Source organism: Urocampus carinirostris, chromosome 19 (genome assembly GCF_059441175.1).
Source record: "Urocampus carinirostris isolate Australia breed hairy pipefish chromosome 19, RoL_Ucar_1.0, whole genome shotgun sequence".
Classification (NCBI taxonomy): Eukaryota; Metazoa; Chordata; class Actinopteri; order Syngnathiformes; family Syngnathidae; genus Urocampus; species Urocampus carinirostris.
Genome location: NC_142367.1, coordinates 10,557,272 through 10,574,929, shown reverse-complemented (window position 1 = coordinate 10,574,929; position 17,658 = coordinate 10,557,272). Strand labels below are relative to the sequence as shown.

At 42.1% G+C, this 17,658-nt stretch overlaps 1 protein-coding gene and 1 pseudogene across 6 annotated transcripts in view; one reads left to right on the top strand and one right to left on the bottom strand.

Annotated features, from left to right (window-relative positions):
* Positions 1–17,433, top strand: part of LOC148347264 (calcium/calmodulin-dependent protein kinase type II subunit gamma-like) — a 54,076-nt gene extending 36,643 nt beyond the window's left edge. For 2 of the 6 annotated variants that reach the window (XM_088324028.1, XM_088324027.1), the window contains 9 exons: positions 1,038–1,121; positions 3,226–3,270; positions 3,335–3,389; positions 3,488–3,568; positions 7,344–7,481; positions 8,733–8,808; positions 8,876–8,970; positions 10,877–11,113; positions 14,670–17,433. In XM_088324028.1, coding sequence (XP_088180154.1) covers positions 1,038–1,121; positions 3,226–3,270; positions 3,335–3,389; positions 3,488–3,568; positions 7,344–7,481; positions 8,733–8,808; positions 8,876–8,970; positions 10,877–11,109 — 807 coding nt within the window. In that variant the 3' untranslated portion in view covers positions 11,110–11,113; positions 14,670–17,433. The remainder of the gene's footprint in view (positions 1–1,037; positions 1,122–3,225; positions 3,271–3,334; positions 3,390–3,487; positions 3,569–7,343; positions 7,482–8,732; positions 8,809–8,875; positions 8,971–10,876; positions 11,114–14,669) is intronic. The other 4 variants (XM_088324031.1, XM_088324029.1, XM_088324032.1 and 1 more) reach the window with 2 other exon arrangements.
* On the bottom strand, positions 13,442–13,726 carry LOC148347265 (U2 spliceosomal RNA; annotated as a pseudogene).
* Positions 17,434–17,658: the final 225 nt, after the last annotated feature.

Sequence of the window (17,658 nt, the reverse complement as noted above, 5' to 3'; positions counted from 1 at the left end):
CTAGATGCCCAAAACAAACCCTTCAATCGGCCGAGTTTAGCAATGGCGTAGCTTTATATACCGGCGTTTCATTGGCTAACCAATGTGTCAATCATCATTTGAATCGATCACTATTGGCTTAAGTTATTCGGAGCCTCGGATTGGCTAGATGCCCAAAACAAACCCTTCAATCGGCCGAGTTTAGCAATGGCGTAGCTTTATATACCGGCGTTTCATTGGCTAACCAATGTGTCAATCATCATTTGAATCGATCACTATTGGCTTAAGTTATTCGGAGCCTCGGATTGGCTAGATGCCCAAAACAAACCCTTCAATCGGCCGAGTTTAGCAATGGCGTAGCAAGCTTGCTACAGTACGCCATAAAGAAACATGTTTCATTAGTCTGTATTTGTAAATATTTTACTCTCCTGGATTTATTTCACTCACGGTTGTAAGAAGACCATGATTGCGTATCATTATTGAACGTGAGAACTTGGGTGAGTTATGCGGCTTTATATTTCCCGGTATCTTGTTTTAGAACTATCTTGATGTTGCTGTGATGAGTTGAGTGAATTAAACTCAATTCCAAGTGTTTATTGTCATATGCACAGTAAAGTTGTGAGCGAAAATAGAAACATAGAAATGTTTGGCATTTCTTGAATCCCAAGACTTCAACCTTCCGAATGATATTTGAAATGACGCATTTAAGTGACATCGTACGGACACCGCATCCGCACGTGTCTACGACACGTATTTGCTTCTTTGCAAGCTTTGGGAATGTTAAGGGGGTAATCAGTTGGACTGAATCATCTGACTGTTTTGTCGACGTTCCCATTGTAGTGCCTTATAATCCGGTGCGCCTTATCTATGGAAGATATAGGACCAAAAACTATTTTTTGGGGGTGCGCCCTATAGTGCGGAAAATACGGTACATATAGAGAGTGTCCAGATCATAAAACCCGACGGGCTACATGTGGCCCGAGGGCCGTGTTTTGCCCACCCCTTTTCTAAACCCTGTGCGTGTGTGTTCACTCTGAGTGTTTGCGTTCTTGTCCCAGCCTTCCACCAACAACAGTAAGAACAGTATAGTGAGCGCCATCAATGCCCTGAAAGACAGCAACATGGCAAGCAACGCCCAGATGGTACAGTAGGCCTGCCCGCCGCAGTGTTTATAATGCCGCCCCATAGTCCTTTTGTGACGCCATCATTGTGTTTGTGACTCCTTATCGTTATTGTTCGTTCAAGACTGATATGCGCATGTGCTTCCTGGATTCTAAAAGACAACCATGCTTATCGTGAGTTGGAGACGATCTGCTCAGATGCAGCAAAGTTTAAAATTAATTTTGGGTCCAAAATGGGACCAATAGAGATGTCTATATGTGCAAAGTTTGCATGTTCTCCCCGTGCTTACATGGGTTTCCTCCGGGCACTCCGGTTTCCTCCCACATTCCAAAAACATGCATGTCAGGTTAATTGGCCGGTTCAAATTGTCCCTAGGTGTGAATGTCGCTCATGTGTATATATATATATATATATATGTATATATATATATATATATATATATATATATATATATATACATGTTGTCTATCTCTGTGTTCTGTGACTGGCTGGCAACCAGTTCAGGGTGTCCCCTGCTCACTTCCCAAAGATACCTGGGAAGGGCTCCAGAACCCCCGCGACCCTACTGAGGATTGGCGGTGCAGATAATTGACGGATGGATATGTGTTTGTTTGTATATATATATATATATATATATATATCCATTATCTGTCTATATATTATTTCCTATTTGTATTTTTCATAGAGCAAGTTAATTTTGATACCAGGTATCGGTCGGTGCTTGGTTTATTTATCATTTTTTTGTGTGTGTGCGTGTGTCTTTTTGCACAGCCTCCCAAAAATGTTTTTTCAAAAGTATTTCCATAATGGGACACAAATGATATTTAAATGTCAGGATGCGCATGTTCACCTCCTTTCAACATCAAAGTTGCGCAATCTCCAAGAGTATGTGTCCTAACAGACTTGTAATCTGGGTTCTACTCGTCATGCCTGCTGTAGTTTATCATTATTGTTACTATTATTAGTTTAGTTTTAATCCAACTTGGTAGACCCCTTCAGTTAATTTCACCTTCTGCTTTTTTGTCCTCCTCTAGATTTAACCTGTTTGTTTTTGTGCTGTTGTGGCATGATCATTTTATTTTTTTATGTAGACATAATTTGCATATTTCTCCATATACTTTGTTTTGGGGTGGTCTAAGTCATATGTAGGGTTCAGTCCAGGGGTCACCAACCTTTTTAAGGCTGATTTAGGTTTATTTTTACACTTCTAAGTACCTTGGGCCAAAAGTATTACCGGTAAACTTATTTCTAAAATAAGTTTATTAGTATGTTAATCCTCGTTTCTAATTATAAAAATAGAGTCAAAATAGGCTCAGTCAACCAAGAAAACATCTGCTTTGTGTAAGGGCCCTTAGCCCAATTATACATAATATATATAAATTAGAAGAGGAATTGTATTGGAAGAAAGTAATCATGCCTATTGTTCCTCAATGATCCATCAATGGTTAACTATTTTCCGAACTGGTCTATGGGCTAGAGGTAAGATCAGGCCTAAAAAATCCATCAAGATTTGGCCTGCTGGTATAGAAGCCTGACACAACCTGAGCATGACCAATTAACAGAATTTGATGTACGAGCTTGAAGCAAACTTGTTTTTTTTTTTTAGATTATATATGTGAGGACTCGGGTGGAGGGGTGATTTTGGCCGACTCATTCCCTCCTGCCGCCCGCTTGCTTCTCTGGGTCCGACGGTACTGACACCAAGTACTAAAGCAGGCTACGCTGTGCAAGAAGCGGACTGAATCCAGCGCGCTGATCCTCCTCAAAGTGAAATAAACAAAACAATGACGGGTGGATAATTTGAAGGAGGAAAAAAAAAGAGCGAGAGAGAAGCCTACCCTGGAATCAAACGTAATGATTGTCATTTCAGGCCTGACCCAAGTTTCCGGTTGGGCTCAGTTCGGGCTAATCTCAGGCTTAGGATCTTACTTCTACCCTGGGCTACCCAGGTGTTTCTTAGGAGACTATTTAGTGCCCGTGGGCACCACTTTGGTGACCCCTGGTATAGTTGATGACATTCTCTTGTAGGAAAGGCGCTATATAAAAAAATCATCTTGTTGACTGAAATTTCAGATCGGTGTAGTAAACTTTTCTTTTTTTTTCTTTTTTTTGGGGGGGGGGCAGGAATCCCAAAGCACAGTAGTGCACAACCCCCCTGACGGTGTCAAGGTGAGAACGCAGCCACCCCTAACCTTTTTGATCCGGCACGGTAACGCTTCTTTTGCAACCTCAGGGATCGACGGAGAGCAACGCCACCAACGACGAAGAAGAAATAAAAGGTAGGCAAGGTACTCCCGCTTTTTTACTGCCCCTGCCCCTTATCCAGAGGCGTGGTTATATTTGGGGCGGAGCGGAGACGAGGCCACGTGGCGTGTTTGTGTTCTAGCCGACAGTTCAGCGCTGAGTCAGAGCAGCGCCACTGAGGAGATGCCCCCACTTCTGCCCTCACCTCAAAGCTCACCTGCCAGTAAGTTTGGAAGCTTTGCGGTGGAGTTAACAAACAAGACCCCCACACCCTTTCTTTAAAGCGCGAAACCTCCCACCCGCCACCCTCACTTTTTCCCTCCTGGTCACCGGCAGTGATGTCTTGCACATTCACTCCATGGGCTGCGGGTTCCCACTCCTTTTGATCGAATTGGAGTTGATCTCTTTAGATTTTTACTAGGATGACGGTGAATGATTTGTGAATTCATTACTAAGTTCGTCCTGCAGCGACATAAACTAACCTGCGTACAACATGGTTTGCATTTTTTTGACTGAAGTGTCTTCGGCCAAATGCCCTAAATTGCACGTACACAAAAATATTATACTCCCATTGATATTGGTTAACACAGCTGAAGTAGAACAATAATCCCTGTACAATACACCCCCAGGATAGAACATTAATCTGTTCATATTTGGGTATGGTAAAATGAAATTTTTATGTGGCAGAAGATGGAAACCTATGCTAATTAGCTAATGTGTTCCAATTAATATCAAAATAGATAGTATATAATAAGTCATACTTGTATATTAATTGTGTATATGATTGAATAACAAATATTTAAAGGAAATAGGAGGTTTTAGTCCCCTTTGTTGTGATGTGGCTTGAGGTGGTACAGCGTGGAGGAATACATAGGGAGATATGAAACCATCCCAATGCTGTTTAGTACATTACAAAACTTGCTGATATGTTACGGCTTTTTTCTTAACCATATAGCCTCTTTATATTTGTAGTTTTGTTTTGTCTCCATGGTTGTCATTCTTGCTTCTCCTTTTAGCATCACTTCGAGTCTTGGGACTCCTAGCTAAACACATTCAGTTGGTTACTCGAGATTTTGAACCAAATAAGAAGAGAAAAGTATTGTGGGAGAAAGTTCAGCCAATCACATATCTGCATTTTCTTGATGCTGTGATGCAATTCAATAGCAGATCAGCATCTTATATGGCATCATTCGAACACAGACGGGCATCTTAGAGATGTAACTCATTATACACATGATACATACATACATTATACACCTTAAGTTTTTGGGCAAGAATAAAAAAAAAGTTTGTTAATGTTGGACAGTGGGGGAAATGCCAAACAAAACACCATAAAGTAAAAATGTTGTAAGGCGGGGTACTGTACTTTGTAACCTGGGGGTCTACTGTATCAAACATTACCTAGTGTTTATTTTGGCCTAACTTGAGCCACTCACATTTTAAGCCTTGTTTAACTGCCTTTTCTTTGTGTTTAGCTCCCATTTTACAGCAGGTGTTCTTTAATGGCATTATTTTCACAAACATGGCCACCATCTGTGCCACAAATACATCATTGATAAACCTATCCCAATTCTTCACTTGAGAGCAAATGATAAAATTGTCATTGTAAATCGAGTCATTTAGGTGTCATAAAAAGCGAGCAAATTGAGCCTGATTCAGGGAAATGGCGCACGAACCCGGCGATCAATTTATTTAACGCAATCCTGCCGTAACAGAAAAGTGCATTTGACAAATGAAAGTCGAGATCAATCTTGAATTTGGATGACAAGGACTGACGTTAAAATCCTCCAAGCCTAAATGTACAGATTGCCAGTAATGGCACTTTCCCGGTATGCGTGCTGCTGCTGTTTCTCCTCCGCAACGAGTAAAATAATTGGATCTTGCAGCCGTGTCAGCGTGTTCCAGAACAGCGTCACGAGATGTCATCCTGACCAACTGAGAATTATGTGGATGGAGAAATAAAAAAAGACGTTAACTTGTGCCGAGCCCCTCGAGACCACAGAGTACTTTCAGCTGCAGCGTACACCCCCGATACAAAGCCAGTGAAGTCATCAGGGCCGCTGTGGGAACCCTGAAGTGTGCGTTTTGTGTTGTGCTGTGTTGTTGTGTGATCGGAACACTTTCCCCGCTTGTCCCGAATGTGACAGCTCCAGCTGGACAGTCTCCTCTCTCTTCTTGCACCCACTTTTTTTCCCCGCCATCCTCTTTTTGAAATTTTGAGATTTGGGGAATTAATGATTGGAACGCACAACCTAGAAATAATCAGATTTTGTGGAAAAGTGGACTGCTACATAATTCTGGTTGCCCAAGGTGTTTTGTTGTTGTTTTTTAAACCACCAACATGTTGGATTGTGCGAAATAAAATGTGTTTCTTTTACGTAATTGAAAATGAAAGTGGGTAATTTTGTTTCTATTTAAAAAGTTTTGTTTCTTTAAAAAAACACATTTTGCTTAATCCCTAAAATGGGGTCAATTTATTGTATATGTGCACGTGTTATTTTTCTTAACCCTATAAGTTGTTTTTTTGTCAAATGTTTAGAGTTTAATTCATTCTAAAACAAACCTGAACTCTTTTTTTAATTTGACCTCTTAATAATTTTAATGATGTTGATTCGAGTTGTCGATCAATTTATTACTCAACTTGGTTCATCTCATCTCATCAGCCGTACCGCTTATCCTCATTAGGGTCGCGGGGGGGCTGGAGCCCATCTTGGTTTTACGTTTTATTTTACAGGACTAGACAAATACATTTACCCTCTATCATCTATTCACTGTATAATGTCCTGAAATGTTAAAATTGGGCTTTGGTTACTGACACAAATATTCCTGTGCTCAAATATTATTGTTTTTTCTTTAAACACTTGAATGTAACGGCTTTACACTCAGTGCCACCTGCTGCATCGTAATAGTGGCTGTAATATAAAATTGACATGATATTTTAGGATGTAGTCTTGATCTTGTGTTTAACTCTCCTACTAATCCCCCCATTGTCAAAAGCACCTGCACAATCAACTTCGCCTTTCCCCCTGTAGAGGACAATGCTTTACCGTCACGACCGTTAGTGCCCCAGTGGGTATTATATAGTGACCTTTAATGGTGTGAAAATACTTCATTTATTTAAATAAGACTGTTCATTTGAATGCGAAGTAAAACAAATGTTCTATGTTGTAAACATGATTTTAGGTTTAGAAATTTAGAATTTTATTACACATATTTGGCTGTCATATTATGGAAGCCCGCATGACCGTTTTGTGAAGCTATCTTGTCACATACCACACACAGCTGAGCCCTGCATGTGATAGTCACATAATCCCATTGTTCAAGCATCTTTCACTTTATTTCCCACTGTTTCCTCCTCTTTGGCTAGCCTCTATTATTTTTGTTAGCTTCTCCTCCGTCATCTTCTAATGTCACCTTTCTCCAGCTGGTGATGCTGATAAATTGAGCCTCCTTAACCAGCTCTGACCAACTATTGGCTCTTTTCAGCTGGTCCAGGTCTATCTAGCTCGCTTAGTCTTCTGTTGGCGCTGGTGGGCATCAACACCATCTTAAATGTCCATGTCACTTCCAGAAAATATGGAAGTGTTCCCTTTTTGCTTCTGTAGTGTCTTCTTCAATTGCAGATGCGACAGCTCAATTTTAAGCTAAACCTACCTTTAGTGGTGAATTATTACCGCACTGCCACTTTAAGAGCAGAGTGTGAGGGGCCAGTAGTTACAGGACTTGCACGCGTCATCATCCTTCAACCAGCTGCCGTGTTTGCACCATCCCCCCGAAATTTGTATCGTTTGTTCTTTCAGTTGGCACATTCAAAAATGACTCATTCATTTTAATGTGATATTTCGTAATCAAATTTTTAAATCACAAATGAGTTGCCAGTTGAAAAGAAAAACAAATGGTACTGTCGTGCTTCTCGTGTCTAACAAATCTTTCGTTTTGAGCGTTTTCATCCTTCCTCACGTGTGTTGGCTGTTGACCATCCGTCATGTTTGTTCCAGTCCCACCGCATGATGTAAAGCGCATGGCTTGGAACAGCACGGGCGACAGCGAACTTTCCTGCGCGCCCGCGGCTGCCATCCCCGCCGCTCCAGTAGGGGGCAGCAACTCTGCCGCTGCTAAAAGCAACGTTAAGCAGAGTAAGAGCACATCGGACGCTAGTTGAGCCACATCTTCGTCTGCCTGCTACTCACTGTACCCCCTCCTCCTAGCCATTACCAGAGTTTAGTAGAGTACAGATGGAAACCTATGTTGAATAGCATTTGCTTTCCGTACCCCAGACATAAAAACATTGAAATAAAATACAAAACATTGTAAATACTCATGGGAAGGAAAATTAAAATTGAATTTCCCTTTGGTGTGACGAGACTCAATCTATGCCAGATTAAAAGTGCAATTAATTCTAAACCTTCCACTTGCGAGGATTGCCACGCCATTAGAAGATTGCTTGCTTAAGCTAGCCATTTCTGTGCCCTTTTCATATTCTTTTACAATTGCGAGCTTTTTTCCCTGGTTATCATGCTTTTGCCTCTCTTTAGCATATTTGCAAGCCTTGGAACCTAAAGCTAATGTACACCACAAAAATACAGTATTGTATTGCACTAATTCACAAATTCTGAACTGAATAAAGAGAGATGAACGCATTGTGGGAGCGAGTTCAGCCATTGAAGTATTTCGGCATTCTCATAATACCAAACCAATAGCAGACCAGCGGTTTATATGATGTTAACCAATAGTAAATCCTCTAGAGACATAACTATGTTTGAATTTTGTATGTTCTTGGGCATGCGAAAAAGTAATTTGTTTAGTGGGGGGTAAAAAAGGGCTAAAAAACATCCAATCCCACGCCATAAAGTGAAAACACCGTAAGCCACGGTTGCCGTGTTGCTGGGGTTTACTATAAAGGTTAAGAGAAAAAAACACTTAAACCGTATTTTCCATTTCCCTCATGTCTTCCCCTTTTGAGAATGGCAAAATAAATCAAGTCAGTTTTTAAAGGACTTGAATCCTTTATTTTGAAATCAAAATCCAATAAGCTCAAAAACCAAACATAATAACTTAAAACCATTTTTTGTCATTTCAAATCCTCATGTAGGTTTGAAACCAGACTCAATATCTCAATTTTTTTTGTATTCCTGACATTAAAGGCTGACCCTAATTTTAATATTGAAACCCTACCCCTATTTGATACCTTATCTCTCTCAAAAGGAATTTATTTTTATTGTGATGGAATTCATCCGTAATGAGGAGCGATTATATACTTTCATTCCTTTACCAACGAATTATGCGCATGATGTACAGTGGCGCCCGCTGTCTGCAATGCTCACCAGACAGATTGTGAGCAGCCTATCCTTTCCTCAAATGTGTGACCCGGTACTTGTCGCCACCAGCCCGCAAGCAGGAGATCATCAAGATCACAGAGCAGCTGATAGAAGCAATCAACAACGGCGATTTCGACGCCTACACGTGAGTGGCAGCACTGGTCCAGGCAGCTTTTCTTAGCTAATTTTCACGCTTTTTTTCTCCCTGCCAGGAGGATTTGCGACCCCGGACTGACTTCGTTCGAACCAGAGGCTCTGGGCAACCTTGTGGAGGGCATGGATTTTCATAAGTTCTACTTTGAAAACTGTGAGTGTCGTGTGGCTTTTTTCCAAATGTAAGCTAAAGCTTACGAACGAGATAGGTTCCAGACGATCGTAAGTTGAATTTGTTCGTACTGTTGCTTCAGTGCTATATTTTGTATGTTAATGGTTTATATAAGTATGTTTAAGGCTTGTAAAAGTAACCTGTATTGTTTTGTACTTAAAAAAATTAACATTTCATAAAATAATATGCTCTATGAAGATAAATAAAGTTAAGTATAACTTGCTTTTGGAAGATGAGCTTCAAGATGTCCTCCTCTGTGGTAAAAAGCGTTGCGACCATTTTCTCAACCGCATCAAGCTTTCTTATTCCACTTTCGTTTCAAAAGAGATGGCTCTCTTCTTTACACTTTACACCAACAATATTGAATGGATGCATGAGATATTAAACAGTAAAAATGTCAAAGTTCTTTGCACGCTGGAGATATTTAATACACATAGCACTGTATGTTTACACACAAACCAGGAAGTAGAAGCTGGATTTCTTCTTCGGGGTGGATGCTGGGTGACCTTTCACAGCGCCACCACACGCCGGTAGTGGCGAAAAGAAGCACTACAGTAATGTCCTGTACTCAGTAAAAGTGCACACAATACAAACTATATTTCACAGCAATGTCCGGATATTTTTCAACATCCCGAAAAAAATGTTCATATCTACCATTTTATGTAAGTCGATTAGTCATAAGTAGGGGCGGCTCTGTATATTTAGACGAAAAATTATTATAATTTTTTTTGTGTGTCTTAATTTGTCTCTATAATATTGTACAGTTATAGTAAACATGTTTCCTAACATTAGTTTTGTAAATAATGGAGCTTGACTTTATCAATTGATCAATCAATACTTTGTCAATAATGACTATAATCACCATAACACTGACCTATAAATAGTGCATTTTATTATGGAGTGTTCATGATGTAAAAATACGTCACATCTAAACATTATCTTTATAGAGTCAAACATGCCTTGGCCTAAAATACAACACACACCCATATCAAGTGGCATTAGCTTGTCAAAATAAATACACAAATGTAACATAAGCCCAAAAATAGCTGTAGGGGTCTTATGTGAAGCTTATGGATTGACTTGCTGAAGGAGTACAAAACATGTAAAATATGTACACTACACTTAATGTATTGTTCAATACAGAAAAGTAACACAATTAAGAAACTCCTTCGGAGACTTAGTCGAGCAGCTGTCAATCTTATATCACCGGGCTGTCAATCGTCTCACACGCAAACACGAAGGAGTGGGACAAAAAAAGAAGAAAAATCTAAAAACTAAACAAAACTAAACATACTCGATAAAGTTCAGAAACCTGTACAATCACTACATCCTGAGCCATGCGATTGATTACGGATTAGGTCTCCTGTGCCTCACACACATTATAAAGAGTTAGAAAGGAGGCACGACCAAGTTGTGCTACTGCTTCTATAGGAAAAAAATAAAGGAATAGCAACAACTTAAATGCATCCTGAGCCATGCAACTAACTATGACCAAGCTCACCCGGTGCCTTGCACACCTTTTGAAGATGTAAAGAAGAGATGACCAAGTTGTGCTACTTTTTTATCGGAAATAAATCACAACAACCTGCGCAAATCCTAAGCAGTGTGGCAGATTTTTTAGGGATTATAGAGGAGACGCAGTTAATTGACTTCTACCCAAAATCAAAATATATTTGAATGAAAAATATAAATGTCATTGATTGTGGATGAGCTCTCCAGTGCCTCACACACATTATGACGAGGTAGAGAGGAGACACAACCAGGTTTTGCTATTACTTCTATAGAAAATCCAAATATATTCTAAGGAGTAACATAAATATTTATTTTATTTTTAACAAGTAGTGTCGGATGATTTAATATAACAGCTTGACCACACCCCCTTCCTCAGTGCTCAGCAAGAACAAAAAGCCAGTGCACACCACCCTGCTCAACCCGCACGTGCACCTGATTGGCGAGGACGCGGCATGCATCGCCTACATCCGCCTGACGCAGTTTGTGGACTCGGGCGGCCGCCCGCGCTCCAGCCAGTCGGAGGAGACCCGCGTGTGGCACCGCCGCGACGGAAAGTGGCTCAACGTTCACTTCCACTGCTCGGGAGCACCCGCCGCGCCGCTACAGTGATCAGGTGCGCCCCCTAGGGGACCTTGAAGGAAAAAATGTGGCAAATCATTTTCACCGTAAAGGTATTCGAAACCATATTTTTTCAATTAAGCACATAACGTGTAGTTATAAAGTGTTCCTTCCCACAATTATGCAAACATTTTACATATTCCACTTGCCGGGGTACTCGAGGAATTTAGTCTCAAACTGTCTTTTTCCTCTAGAGCTGTGAAGTCATGGAAGGAACGAAACACTTATTTTTTATTATTTTAGTTATATTTTTCTCATTATTTTTATTTTTTGTATTTTAAAATATTTTCTTCTGAATGTACAATAGAACAAATTTGAATGAGGCTCATACCATGTGAATTTCCCTGCGGGGATAAATAAAGTATCTATCTATCTACCAGAATTGATAGTTGTTGCCAGTGCAGGTATCCCAAAACATGTCCTTGTTTCAACCCGATACAGATACTCATTATTACTACAGTGGTACCTTTTTATACAAGGCACCTCTACACACAACAGTTTTGATACATAAGTTTGTATTCTTGGCTTTTTCAATCAAAAATCTTGCTCCCTCTGAGGGAAAATATAGTTCTTGAGCAGTCCTATTGGCTACCATTAGAGACCGCTTAACACTGGTGACCACTCACCGCCATCACCAAGGTCCAGTTTGCGCATGCACCCACTGCCATTGAACACATAATTCCTTGCCCTTGGGGATCCTTGTAGAGTGCCTGTATTCTGCAGCAAGTTTGATTTGATCACTTTAAAAGGAATATTATAGCATCTTCTTTTTTTACGCTTTGTTACCCTAGCCACAAGTTCCACAAAGAGAAACTGAAAAGTATCTCAGAAAAAAAGAATGATGACAATAAAAACGAAGCAAGGAGTAAAGAAAAAAATATGTAACGCGTTGTTCGTGAGAGTGACTAAGCAAAGGAGTAACTATAGTAAAGCAGCGGGTGCCAATCACAAAGTCGCAGAAGAATTTACGCGGCGCATGGCTGAAATAATTTCAGAAGGTTTTATTCCTGTTGCAAAAAACGCATCTTGGAGAACGATGAACCTACAATGGAAAAGTGGTAACTGGTCATTTGACAGCTATTAAAGGGATTCCCAAATTCTGAAACATACAAATATGAGAAACAAGTAAATGTTTTTGCATAATATCTCATTATATATCTGTGTGTGTATATATATATATATATATATATATATATCATCTCATCTCATTAGCTGCACCGCTCATCCTCAGTAGGGTTGCGGGGGTGCTGGAGCCCATCCCAGCAATCATCGGGCAGTGGGCAGGGGACACCCTGAACTGGTTGCCAGCCAATTGCAGGGCACACGGGGACCGACAACTCGCTCACTCATTCACATCTTGGGACAATTTGGACCGGCCAATCCACCTGAAATGTATGTCTTTGGAATGTGGGGGGAAACCGGAGTGCCCGGAGGAAACCCACGCGAGCACGGGGAGAACATACAAACTCCGCACAGGAAGTCCGGTAGCTGGATTTGAACCCACACAGGACGTTCACAAGACCTTAGAAGTGTGTGTGTGTGTGTGTGTGTGCGTGTGTGTGTGTGTGTGTGTGTGTGTGTGTGTGTGTGTGTGTCGCTCTCTCTCTCTCACTCTCATTCTCTCACATTGGTATGTTCCAGCTATTTTCCAAGATAATGCATATTGAAGACATTCTGTCTTGTTTTGAACTTCCTGAGCTTTGACATCATTAGAAGCACACTGGCATCCTAGCAAGCCAGTCACCCTATTGGTTTACATGTTTACTAGTCGAAAAGGTTTTAAGGGTTTGAAAACAAGTTTTGTTCGTTTTTCTGGATGGCTAAGCGTTATGTCACAGATGGGTGCAGAAATGGTACAACAAATATCGAGCAACCAAAATGGGGCGAACTGGCAAAAATAACACATAGAGCTAACATGGGCTAAACCAGCCGGGACACGGCAGGCTATCCTGCTGCCAATGTGGACAAACCGAGAATGACCGGCGGAAAATAACGGGAGGGTAGGTAACTGAAAACATGCAGTAAGCAGCCAGGATAACCACAGGCCAACAACAAAACACTACCAGAACCCAGTCGGGAGAAAAAAACAACGTATCCAAATCATAGGATGCTTTTCCATATCTTTACCTATTGCTGCCCCCAGCTTTATAAAACGGGGGGGGTTTTGGGGTTTTTAAGGGTTATTGATCTATCTTCGTTATTCATTATCCATTATCCGTTATCGGTCAGTTCATAATACGCTACAAAGCCTAGGAGCCGGGACACTTACTCTCAGCCAAAAGGCCAAGCTAAGGTCCTAGCCCTAAAGCCTTGCTGCGATCATTGCGAATGCACCATTCCCGGAGGTACTGCAATACCGGGCCGATGCGTGGAGTGGACAGAGCAAGCTCTTATTCCATCTCCGGAATGCAAAAATCAAAGGCCATGATTCTTTCAAGTATGGCTTTTATTCCCTTACCCCAGCTTTATAAAACGGGGGGGGGGTTTTGAGGGTTATTTAGCTGTCTTCATTAATCATTATCCATTATCCGTTATCGGTCAGTTCATAATACGCTACAAAGCCTAGGGGCCGGGACACTTACTCTCAGCCAAAAGGCCAAGCTAAGATCCTAGCCCTAAAGCCTTGCTGCGTCCAATAAAACCAACGGTCGTAGACTCCTCATCTCAACCAAAAGGCTAAGTTGAGGTCCTAGCTTTAAAGCCTTGCTTTATAAAACGGTGTTACACGTTGCCACTGTCAGACTTTATGGTCTCTTTTTGTCCTTAGATGCTGGGTTATGAGTAATGGCGAAAATAAACTTAACCCTGGTGGCTTTAAAGACGAAATCAGGGGTGGCGAACAAGTTTGACACAAAGAGCAGACATTTTTAACTCTGAGAGTCAAAGAGCCACACCATGCTGCACTGACCTGCCATGACAGACAGACACACACAATCAAAAACCTATTATTTCCCATAATACACTCCTCTCCTTACAATACAACAAGTATTGTTCTTGTGTTGATTTCAAGTAAAGTGTCCACCCACAATAGACACAAAAAAACTAAACATAAAACAAGTTAGATAGCCACAGTATGTAGAATATATGATGAGGCAAAGAGCCGCATTCTTATTAGCCAAGAGCTGCATGCGGCTTTAGAGCCACGTGTTCGCCACCCCTGGACTAAACCATTTAGCAATTTAATACAGGGGGGTTTGAAGGGTCTCACCTAGCCGATACACCACGCAGGACGCTGTTTGTGCATACCTGCGGGAACTTTTAGTAGCATCTCTGACTTCGGATGCTGAGAAACTTTCGTATCATGAGGAAGAATTTAGTCTGACGCAAACTTTAGATACAGAAACCTTCGTAAGATGGTCCGATCATCAAAGGAGGGACCACTGTATCTCGTTTCGAGCAATCAACTACAAGCACGGTCCTGAAACGATCTGAGCTCGTATGTAGAGATGTACCTATGTACTCGCAAATCGCTTCTTTGAAATAACAAGAAACATAAAGACTGGGAAGAATGGAATGTGATCATCTGTACCCCTGTTCTTTATCCCCCTCAGTGTTCCTGAGCCTCCACTGTGCTGTTGGAGGCGTTTCGGGGGGCACTTTTTTTCTGGCGAGTGTGTTTGTGGGGGGGGCTGCCCGACCCCCTGCCTGCACGGATCGGCAAGCGCCAGGAGCCCGGCCGGGCCAGAAGGCGTCCCTCTCTCGGCCACCGCCGACCAACCCCCAGCTCCTCTTTTGACCCCTGTGGGAGGACGCCAGCCGAGCACAAGACAACGTCTGGCCCCCCCTGCCGACGCCCCACCCCACTTACCCCCGTCCTACATGGGATGTGATGCATGCATCTTGGTGCCCGCCCCCTTCCCGGTGGCCGCCTTGTTTCCGCCCCCGCCGGACGAGGCGTGGCGGGGGGAGGAGGCAACTTACACTTGTGACAGTTTCTGAGTATGAGTTATGAATATAACTGTAAATTATGAGCTTAGATGTTCCAGGAAAAAAAACACCAAAACCCCAGCAAGCATTTATCTCGGTCCGTCGATGAGGGAGGGGCCTAGACTACAGAATGGGGGGAGTCGAAGCGGGCCGTTGCTAAACTTGATATCACGAAGCACCAAAGTGTAGAACTTTAGGCTTTTTATGCGTCTTGCTCGTTCCTCCCCCTCGCTTTCGAACGCTGGTGTTGTGTTTTTTAGCGTCCTGTGACGAGCCTGTTTCTTTATTTTTTTTTTGTCCGACTGGCTACTTTTAAAAAGTGCTGTTCAGAAGGGAAGAATTTTAGAAGAGGGGTTTTTGCTGTTGTTTTTAATTGTGAGTTTTTAAAAGGCTTTACCGCGCACGTCCTGTCCTGTCTTGTCAGACTACGACGCAGTGAGGGCGTGATAAGTAGAGTGCGCTAATGAAAGGGAAATGCCTCATGAAAGGGAAAGGCCTCACGCAAGGCGACGTCCGTCCGTCTCTTCTTCGCGTTCCCGTTTTTCCTGGTTTGTTTCTTCTCACTGTGTCGAAACAGTGCGTGTATACATGTATGTAGAAACGTGTATCATATGTACATGCAGATTTTTTGCTTCCCCCCCACATCCTGCCACTTTTTAAGCGAGCACGCCTGGTGCTGTGTAACATATCTGACCCTTGCACAACGTTGTAACGTGCAAATGTCCCACCATCCTCACACGGTCTGGTGAACTTTTTCGCCACCCATAATGTTGTGTGATCCACACTACCGCAATGATGTGTGGTATTGGCCACCTCGCAGTGTTGTGTAACCACCTACCCATCCAGCATTGTTGTGATCCACCCTACCTTTTCTTTTGTTATCCCATGATTTTGTGTGATCCACACTACAGCAATGTTGTGTGGTATTGGAAACCTCACAGAGTTGTGTAACCCCCTAGCCATCCCGCATTATGATCCCACAATGTTTTGATCCACATTGCCGCAATGTTGTGTGGTATTGGCCACTTCACTGTGTTGTGCAACCCATCCCACATTGTTGTGATCCGCATTTTCTTGTGTGATCCATAATGTTGTGTGACCCACACTAACGCAACGTTGTGTGGTATTTTTCACCTCGCATTGTTGTGTAACCACCCCACTTATCCCGCATTGTTATAATTCCATAATGTTGTGTGATCTAGACTGCCGCAATGTTGTGTGGATTTGCCCACCTCATTGTGTTGTGCAACCCATCCCACATTGTTGTGATCCAGACCACCTTTTCTGATTCCACAATGCTGTGTGATCCACTCCACTGCAACGTTGTGTGGTGTTGGCCTCCTCCTAGTGTTTTGCAACCCATCCCACATTGTTGTGATCCACACCCCATTTTTCGGTGATTCCACAATGTCGTGTGGTTGTGTTGTATTCTCCCACAGTGTTGTGATTCAAACCGGCTCTGAAAATGTGATCCTGCTTCACAGTGTTGTGATTCCGGACTGGCTAATCATTATTTTGTGTAATTTGCACCCCACCCATAGTACCCATTCGCACTACCCCACAATGTTGTGTGCTCCTTTTTCTCCACAGCTTGGCACCTATCCACGTCTCCCGACCCTGATGTGTTTTAGTCCACTTTTTGTCTTCATTTGGGGGAGGTTATTTGCCAAGTAGCCCAGCTGGAGTTCTGCACGATACCTGCAGGAAGTGAGGCAAGGAAGCCAAGGCCACACTCTCTCACACACTCAGACACGCATACACGCACACGTGCACGGATTTGATTACCACTGCGACCCAGAAATCCGCCCCCTAGTGGCTTTAAAAAGAATTGTGCCTGCTCAGTTCTGGAGAGCTAGCAAGCGGGAGCACTAGTTATTCTTATGCATGTTTCAGTTACTCATTTCTACCATGTACCTACTTGAATGAGGATGGAGATCGACGCGTGTTAATATTATTATGACGATACTTGCATCTTTTGAGATTTCCTCCATCTCGAATGTTGACTAGGTGACATGAAAATGTTTTTTCTTGATCAAAAGGAAGAAAAAAAAAGGAAAAAATACAAGGATGCCGGAGCTTGGTATGAGGCCCTCGATGTTTTTTTTATTTTCCTCCTCGCGTTGTTTATGGTATGATATTTGGGCTGCGCTTTATCCCCTTCCCACTCTTACATTTTTTTTCCTCACCTTACCTTATCCAGCCTCTATGCGGACGCTGGATTTTTCTTTCTTTTTTTTTGCATGATCACAATGTACAATGAAATAACAGCAATCATTTGAATTGACGACTATAAAGTGTTTGTCTGAGTGTTAGTTGGTCTTCATCCTTAGCTTTGTTATTCTTCAGACTTGGATCTTGGAAGTATTTAATAAAAATACTATTTCAGCACCTCGCTTCTCGACCTGCTCGCCTCATTCTAAACCTAACTGTGACTTGATTCAAATTTGTTACGTCCAAAGCAGTTTTGGGCACATTAACGAGTCATGTCCTGATGGATGTCTGTAGTCATTAATGGCTGTGAATTTCATATTTGGAGAGAAAAAAGTTTGAGTTGAGACTTTCGAATATCCATTCACATCCTAAATAATGCAGCGATTGCATTTCCCAAGGTTT